The 8,662-nt window shown below is 61.6% G+C and overlaps 1 protein-coding gene across 1 annotated transcript in view; it reads left to right on the plus strand.

Moving 5' to 3' along the window:
- The window catches only part of MEGF6 (multiple EGF like domains 6), a gene marked incomplete at its 3' end in the record, with an annotated part of 102,224 nt that extends 93,597 nt beyond the window's left edge, over positions 1 to 8,627 (plus strand). The window contains exons 23-32 of the mRNA XM_085316609.1: positions 388 to 516; positions 913 to 1,044; positions 1,429 to 1,557; positions 1,809 to 1,937; positions 2,907 to 3,035; positions 6,365 to 6,493; positions 6,941 to 7,069; positions 7,645 to 7,776; positions 8,056 to 8,184; positions 8,499 to 8,627. Coding sequence (XP_085172735.1) covers positions 388 to 516; positions 913 to 1,044; positions 1,429 to 1,557; positions 1,809 to 1,937; positions 2,907 to 3,035; positions 6,365 to 6,493; positions 6,941 to 7,069; positions 7,645 to 7,776; positions 8,056 to 8,184; positions 8,499 to 8,627 — 1,296 coding nt within the window. The remainder of the gene's footprint in view (positions 1 to 387; positions 517 to 912; positions 1,045 to 1,428; positions 1,558 to 1,808; positions 1,938 to 2,906; positions 3,036 to 6,364; positions 6,494 to 6,940; positions 7,070 to 7,644; positions 7,777 to 8,055; positions 8,185 to 8,498) is intronic.
- Positions 8,628 to 8,662: the final 35 nt, after the last annotated feature.

Genomic DNA, 8,662 nt, shown 5'->3' on the forward strand with positions numbered 1-8,662 from the left:
GGGAGCGCGCTGCGGTGCGGGGAGCGCGCTGCGGTGCGGAGAGCAGCGGTGCTGCGGTGCGGGGAGCGCGCTGCGGTGCTGGGAGCGTGCTGCGGTGCTGGGAGCAGCGGTGTGGTGCGGGGAGCGCGCTGCGGTGCGGAGAGCGCACTGCGGTGCTGGGAGCGCGCTGCGGTGCTGGGAGCGCGCTGCGGTGCGGGGAGCGCGCTGCGGTGCTGGGAGCGCGCCGCGGTGCGGGGAGCGCGGTGCGGTGCGGGGAGCAGCGGTGCCGCGGTGCGGGGAGCGCGCTGCGGTGCAGGGAGCAGCGGTGCCGCAAGGCGTGCCGGGACTGACGGTGTCGCGCTAGCGTCCCGGCAGCGGTTTGCAGCTGGTGTCCGTCTGCCTCGGCAGCGTGTCCGCCGGGCTGGTTTGGCCCAGACTGCCAGCTGGGATGCAGCTGTGGGAACGACGGACACTGTGACCCGGTGACGGGGAGGTGCAGCTGTGCACCTGGCTGGACGGGCCGTGACTGCAGCAGAGGTACCTGCCCTCGGCCCGCTCTGACCCGCGTGAAGCTGAGCCGTGATTCGGTTCGTCGTCGTCTCTGTGCTGTGTCTCTGCCGGAAAAATTCTCCCTCCAAAATCCTTGAAGCTTCTCTGCTCTGTCTGGCCAGTTCCTGCAGTTCTGTTTTCGTGCCTGTCGCGGGCTTGCCTGCGGAATCAATTCCCGTGGAAAGCGCGCCGGAGTGGCAGAAACTCTGTGCCCGCGCTGCGCTTCCCGGGAGCCTGCGGCCGCGCGTCGCCTGCCGCCGGCGCGGCAGCCCCGACCGATGCAAGCCGCGCCCCGGGGAGGCGGAGGAGCTGCGCTCGCGCCTTCGCTCGCCTGCGAAGCCGGGCGAGCGCGGCGCCAAGGCTGTGTTCTTTCCTCCGCTTCAGCCTGCGACGCAGGCCGCTGGGGGCCGGGCTGCGCCAACGCCTGCAACTGCAGCAGCAGCGGCGGGAGCTGCAGTGCGGCGACGGGGCGGTGCGTCTGCGAGGCCGGGTACGCAGGAGGCCGCTGTGATCAGAGTGAGTGCTGCCGACGGGCCCGGTGAGACCGCGCGGGTTTGCTTTGCGGGGGACGGCGTCGGGCAGGCAGTGCAGGAGGCATCTGTAAAGGTAGCGGCGAGCCGTGGTGCAGCTTGCGCCCGCAGTGGTTCCCCGGTTGAGCAGCACAGAWTCGCTTCCCACGGCCGAGCTGTGAYGTTGCCGGTGCAATCCTGTTCCCGTGGGTGATCTGGTGACACAGGCACTCGTCTGCAAGGAGCAGCGTGCAGCCCCGCAGCCATCAGAAGAAAGCAGCTGCCAAATCCCGTTATTTGCATTCGGAGCCCGAGCCCCCGCCCTAGCAGAGCTTCCCGGAGAGGCCGGGGAGGGACACGCKCCTCAGGCTTTCCTGCTTTTGCTTGCTAGAGTGCCCAGAAGGATGGTTCGGGCTGAACTGCCGCCAGCGGTGCCAGTGTGGCAACGGGGCTGTGTGCGACCACGTCAGCGGCGCCTGCACCTGCAGCCCGGGCTGGAGAGGCACGTTCTGCGAGCGCGGTGAGTGCCCCTTGCCGGGGGAACCGAAGGCCGTAAGTCTCTCACGGGCCACGGTCTCCTTGCCAACGGGACCTGTGCTCCTTGTTTGACCCAGTCACTGTCTTGCGGCGAACAGAATCCGTGAGGACGGTAATGACGAAAAAAGCTACCAAAAAAGCTATTTCCTCATTGTTTGGAGGYTTCGCGGCCTCTGTGCGGACTGACATTTATCGAGACGTTTGCTGAGGGCTTTTCTTTTTCGTTTTTTACAGCCTGTCCGGATGGATTTTACGGACTGGAGTGTCAGGAAACCTGCAAATGTGTGAACGGAGCCCGCTGCGACCCCGCGACGGGCCGGTGCCGCTGCCCGCCGGGCTGGGCTGGCCCCAGCTGTAACCAGAGTAGGTGTCGCGGTGGCCTCGCGCTCTCGCCCGGCCGAGCTGCGTCTGGCGGCGGAGCTGGCCCAAACCCAGCTCTCGCGTGCGCCTGTGCGTGTGTGTGCGCGCACGTTTGCGAAGAGCGTGCGTCCCGTAGAAGCCGCGCTGCACGCAGGCATCGCGGTCTCTTCCTGCTGCGCGCGTTTTCCCTCCGCGGGGCTGCTCGCACGGCTCGGGTGCTTTTATTTAATCGTATTCTTGTTGCTAAGAAYAGCACTGCCAAACAGAAAGGGTGAGCCCCACTGTCTTATATAAGTCCAGCCCTGAGGGAGCACTAAAATGCTGACTTGGCTTTTGCCATTTTTACATCTCTTTTGACATTTGCCTGATACTGCCAGATTCTGGCCAGGTCCAGGAGTGTAAGCGCCAAGACGGACAACTTTTTGTGCTGCGTCTACTATGATGCCAAGGAGGAAATACCAGAAAATCTCAGAAGAGTCTGTTCTTACAGGGTTCTTAGCCAAGCTGTACGGACTAGAGCAGTTAGAGGAGCTTTGGCCCCGGATTGCTAAGTGTTTATCTGAAGCAGACTGCCAGCCGTCGGGGACTCTTCTGGCAGATACGCTCTGCCCGGGGGGGGTACCGCCGAAAGCTTTGGATGGCTCTGCCTGTGCAACTGTTGTCGCATGTGACGGGGGCTGGGGCAAAACGGTTTCCTAGTAGGTAAGACGATGTCACGCTGACAGTAAGAGCAGCGCTTGCGTGTGCGTGGCTCCGTGAATGTCAGCCCTGCGCAGARTACGGCTGTTGTTTCTCCATGATGCCGCAAAAACCAGCTCGCACAGCCGTTCCAGCGTTTCCAGGCACCCGTTTGGGTCAGTCGGTTGTTGGTTCTTCTTCCAGACCGGTGTATTTTGGATCGCTAGTAGGCGTCTGGATGATGTAATTAATACCGGTTATCTAATAGTTATGCCTACTTGTGATTCCATGAAGCGTGCCAGGAGAACAGCTACGGCGAGGACTGCAGTCAGACGTGCAACTGCTCCAACAACGCGACCTGCGACCGTGCTAGTGGCCAATGTCTCTGTGCAGCTGGATGGACAGGACCCACATGCCAGGAAGGTAACGCAGCTTACTGTCGCTTTATAATCCAGATTGTCTGCTTCCTCGTCGTGAGGGAAAACTGTGCTAAAAATGCCATCTCTCCGGGCGGGTCAGAGTTTCCAGTAGGGTGACAAGGAGCTGGGGCAGTGTGAGAGCGGGACAAGGCTGCAAATAAGATCATTCTTAGTTGTGCAGCACTTTACTAATCCGTTCCCAGTGAATTTTTGACCTCTGAAGCCAAAAAGTTACCCTCTCGGAGAGCACCAGCAATTGCCTGGCTCGCAGCTTGCAGCAGCCCGTAGAATAAGGCTCCATCTTCCACTGCACYGAGCGTTCGGACGCTCGGCCAGCAGTGCTTTCGAGCGAGCTCGATGAAATTGTGCGGACAGCAACAGTTACTTGTGTGCTTACATGCTTTTTCGYTGCTAAGCCGTGGTTCTGCCTGGGTGTAAAAGATGGGGATGTTCTGCAACCCAGGACTGAAATTGTTGATTACCAGCTGAGCATCTTTCGCAGCTGCTGACTCACCTMATCTTTCTTGCTTTGTGTATTTGCTGTCACCAAAGAAATCGGACACACTGGTGGGTTGTTTAAATTCTGTGCCACTAAGTGGTTCTTCTGCTGGCCTCTCTTTTAAGGAAGTGTTCCCGAAACAGAAGCACAGGTCCTAAAGTTTGTATTCTGGCTCTGCTTACCTACCGCTAGCCGTCACTGGGCCTGGCAGGGCTGTGGTCTGTCCTGGTTTGGGACTTCCCAGCTCACGCCGACTGCGGCAGGGAGAGGAATAACAAAACACCGGGTTGTGAACCTCCCTGCAGGACGAGGAAAGTGAACACAAATTCCTCCGCTAACGGGAGAGCAAACACAGGAACACGCAGGCCAAGCGGAGTTCGCTGGCTCGTGCATCTCGTCCAAGTTTGCTGTTACGAAAGGCTGCTTCGTATGGCCTTTGAGGAGGCCAGGCTCATAGCAACCCTTCGCCAAGCCTTATTTAGGCGGTGAGGGAATTGAAAAGCATGTAGTTTGGCAGCTGAGCCAAAGCCACCCTCTCTGTTCCGGTGGGTTAAACCTCCAGCGCTGCCGCTTGCCTAATGCCASCTCTCTGGGACTTCCCTGAGCCTTCGGAGCAGCGCGGCAGGTTTTGGGCGCTCTCCCTTTCCTCTATCACTGTGTCGGGTCTTCCAGCACTCCGGAGGGTGGCTCTTCCTAACTTGAGAAGCCTCCCACAATGATCCGGAAGGCAGATCAGACGGGGCAGGGTGAGGGTGAGTCCATGTCACGGCCAAGGACTGCGCAGAGGAGAGGCATCCGGGCTGCTTGCTGCGAGCAAGCCGCTGAGCGCCCCGGTTCTCCGTCTGCCTGCTCGGCCAGCTGCGCCGGTCTCCCCCCCGCGTTTCCTCCTTCAGCAGGCAATAGGCTTCCTAGCAAAACTCTGAGCAGGGCAAAACAGCGAGGCGGAGAAGCCTGGCAAACGCTYGTGCCGGGATCATCGTTAGCCTCTCACCGGCCCGAGGCCGCTGCCCTGCTCCCGGGCACCCGCGCGGGGCCGCAGCGCCGGGCCGCGGGTTCCCCCGGCATCAGCCCGACACAGAAGCCGACGCAGTAAAAACAAAAGCTCATTTATTTTACCAGCAGCCGAAGATATCGCCTGTCTGTTCTGGCTTCCACGCTTACGGGCCTCTGGCTGGATTGCGCTGACCCTAAATGCCTGGCTTTGGTCCCAAGCGCCAGCAAATAATCCCGTCTGTCATTCTACAGACTCTTGTGTTCACCGTATCGCTAAATGTAACACGTACCCGGCAATCCCTTTGCTATGAGCAAGTGTTGAAAAGGCTGTTGGCCTTACTGAGAGCAGCAGCCGAGCGCTGATCAAGCATCACACACCGAGAGGAGGGCCCTGGCTTCTCCCCCGTCGGGGTCGCGATGCCTTGGGCTGGTAGATTCGCCAGCCGAAAGCGAGCCCTGTGGGTCTCTGTGCCCACCGAGGTCAGCCTCAGCGCACGTGCCACGTGCTCTCAAGACCCTGCGCCCGCAGTCCTCCTCTTCGGGAGCTCCCTTTGCACGAGTCAGCTTTAGCCGGCGGGGCTGAGGTTGCCAGGGCTGGCTTCCAGGCTGCTTTGGGCTTCCAAGTGCCGCTGTGATCCCGGTCACCGTAACCGGAATGGCAATTTGCAGCAGCACTGCACCGCACAAGCACTTTTCCTACCGCACCCTGCCCAGGGCTGCTTGCRCTGACCACATCTGCAGAATTCCATTTTTATGATTTCTTTTAGCTATAAATGAAAGTCACCCCCAAAATTCAGCAGCTATAAACATTTTTTAACAAAAGCTGGAATCCTCTGTTTGGCTTCCTAAAGGGCTATGCTTCAAAATAAGTATATGTGCAAATAGCTGCCTAGCTGTGCGTGCTGTGTGGCCACGCTCCCATCACAGCCGCGTATGCAAACTGGGCTCTTGCACAGACAAGAAACCTGTTTCGACARTTGCATGAGAAATGATGGAATTTGTGCACTCACTCATGATGCAGAACTGCAAATTAGCATCATAGGTTTGGCCTTTGTAATGCTAAAAMTGTTGTATATATTGCATATATTACCTGGTAGTGTATGCACTGCATATATTACTTGGTGTGCGTGCTCTGCAGGAACCAGGTACTTCTCTGACAACARAAGCCACAGCAAAACTAAACCATTGCAGCCATTGAGCATACGTTGTGCTGGCACCCAGCTCTCATCGARCAGTGCCAGAACTAGCACTTCTGAAGAGATTTGACACAGTTAGAGAGAGACCTCACACCAAATTCGGCAGGAGAGAGTGTTTACACAAGGGCCAGGTTGCTTTGGTCACAGCTCCCTTTGGCTCGCTGTTGGGTGTTGGGTCTCTCCAGGAGCTGGTTTCATCTTGGCTCTGACTCCTGCAAGGCTTCTGACGTCTGCCAGCCGGTCTCCGAGAGAGCAGTGAGGTGACGCTTTCAGCAAGCTGTGCCGAGGTCGCCCCCGAGGCGAGCCTGCAGACCGCTGCAAATGTCAGTGGTGGTCCTGGCTCATTCGGGGCTGAATTCGATCCTGCGGAGCAGAGGCCAGAGCTGGCCGGCTCGTCCTGCCCGTCTCCACCGAAGCGGGGACGAGAGTGCGCTGGCCGCTCCAGCGGCACCTCTGCCCCGCACGGTGCCACCTCTGCAGGCCCGCAGATCCCACCCGGCTTGGCGCAACGCTGCCTCTGCCTTGCAGGAGCGGAAGGGCCAGGAAAAAGCRGAGATTTGTGCGCTCAGAGGTGCGCTGCGAAGTAAGACCGCCGGCACCCGTTCTGCACGACTCGCCCTCTCTCCTGTGTTTGCATCCCCGCAGCTTGCCCGGAGGGGCTGTTCGGAGCGCGCTGCGAAGAGCACTGCGACTGCGGGGACGAGGTGCCGTGCCACCACGTCACGGGCACGTGCGACTGCCCCCGGGGCTGGAGGGGCCGGCGCTGCGAGGAAGGTGAGCGGCAGCCCTTCGCCGGCGGAGCTTGCTGCAGTCGTGCCTCCGGGAGCCGGAGGGACCCGTTCTTTATCCCGAGAGTTAGTTACAGATCGGAACAAAACGTGTTGGGGAGCTGATGGTGCTRAAAGAGGGGTTCGGGCGGCTGCACAAACGCCGCCTGGAAAGTTCGGCAGAGAAGCTTTGAGGTTTGCTCACTAGGCACCAGTTTCTTAGTGATTTGCTGCACAGAAGTCACCCAGGTAGCACACAACAGCCCTTTAGCTAATTCGTTTAGTGGGAAAATGCCTTTGGCGGTTCACAGCAGGCTAGAACTGCGTCGCGCTAAACCTTTAATCAAGCTTTATTTCCGAGCCTCGGCGTGCTTGCTGACACTTTCAGCCATCAACAACAACTTCAGATCCAGGCGAGACACTTTTTTASGTCTGCTTGCATGTTTTCCCGCAGCCTGCCTGCCTGGTTCGTTCGGGAAGGACTGTGCCAGCCGCTGTGCGTGTCCCCCGGGAGCGCCTTGCGACCACGTCACCGGCCAGTGCAGTTGCCCTCCRGGATTTACAGGTTCAGGATGTGAAAAATGTACGAGGAAGGGAACGGTCCTCTTACAGTTCTGGTGACAGGTGCTGGGAACTCGCTCGGTGGGTCAGGCAGCTGCTGCTTAAAATAAATAAGAAAAGAAAAAAAAACCCCACCCCACACCCAACAGCAAGGTTTGCCRGAGAGTAACTCGCATTGTGGCAGCTGGGTGCGTGCGCACGGAACCCAGCAAAGCCCAGGGAGCCAGGCGGGCAGGCAGAGCGGTGCGCTTAGCGGGGCATTAGCAGTGAGACCTGGAGGGAGCCCGGCGGCGGTGGGTGTACCTGCGCTGGCTCTGGTGCTGGGGCGGGAGCGTGCAGCCCTGCGCGCTGGGGCAGGCACGGCTGCCGYTGCCGAAGGCAAGGGGCGCCTCTAGGCGCTCGGTTTTCTGCCCCATCCGCGTCGTTCCCGGGACTGCGCCCGCGCTGCGACCGGCTCCTTTTGGCTTTGGYGCGGCACAGACCCTGCACTGCAATAAAAAGCTTTAAAAGGGGGTGGAGGGAGAAAAAACCGTCGTGCGTTCGGGGGGGCAGAGCTCACCCTGACCGCGTCGTGCTGCCTTGCTGTCTCCCCCACAGCCTGCCGGCCCGGGACCTTTGGCGAGAGCTGCGGGCAGAGCTGCCGSTGTCCCGGCGCGAACCAGGACTGCCACCCGGTCACGGGGGAGTGTGTCTGCGCGCCTGGCTACCGGGGCCCGGGCTGCCAGCTGCGTGAGTGCGGGCTGCGCGCTCCCCGAGGCGCGCGGGTCCCTTGGCTCGAGCGCAGCGTCCCGCAGAGGCCGCTGGCTCGGCTCCGCTCGGCTCGCAAGCCGTTCCTCGGTTGCATTTGGGAACTGGGGGACTTTTGCTGGCCGGTCCCGCCGGCAGCGTTCGCTCGCCGCCTCGAGCCGGGCCGCGTGCCCCCCGCGAAGCCGCGGCGGGCTGGGCTCCTCCAGGCCGCCCGCGCATCCCTTCGCGCCCGGGTGCGAGGCTTTTTCTTTTTCTCCGCAGAGTGCGCCGAGGGCTGGTACGGCCCCGGCTGCGAAAGGCCGTGCAGGTGCCAGCACGGGGGCCTGTGCGACGCCGCCTCGGGGACGTGCCGCTGTCCGGCCGGCTACGTGGGCGCCGACTGCGGCACCCGTGAGTGCGCGGCCTCGCCGGAGGGGAAGCGCGGGGCCGCGGCAGGCGCTTGCTCGCTGCGGGGCGCGGGGGGGGACGGACGCTGGCAGGCGCCGCTGCGAGTYGCGCGGGCAGGCCGGGGCTTGCCGGCGCTGCAGGAGGTGAGAGCCGGTCTCAGCGCCGTCTCCTCCRGGCCGAGCGGGTTCTTCTCCGCGGAAGGCCTGCCACGCTGCCGTTGCATCGTGCCGTCCCGGGTTGCTGGCTTCGGAGGGTCCGGGCGGCCGCGCGGTGCTCGCGAGCAGCGAGGCAGCCGCCGCTCTCGTCCCGTCCCGCAGGCTGCCCGGCCGGCCGCTACGGCAGAGACTGCGCCCACGCGTGCCTCTGTGCGGGGGGAGCCGCCTGCCACCACGTCTCGGGGCGCTGCGCGTGCCCTCCGGGCAGGACCGGCCCCGCCTGCGAGCAAGGTAAGCGCCGGCCGCGGCGTCCTGCATCGCAGCCG

Source organism: Rhea americana, unplaced genomic scaffold (genome assembly GCF_003343005.1).
Source record: "Rhea americana isolate MKP2758 unplaced genomic scaffold, rheAme1 scaffold_475, whole genome shotgun sequence".
In the NCBI taxonomy this organism is placed as follows: Eukaryota; Metazoa; Chordata; class Aves; order Rheiformes; family Rheidae; genus Rhea; species Rhea americana.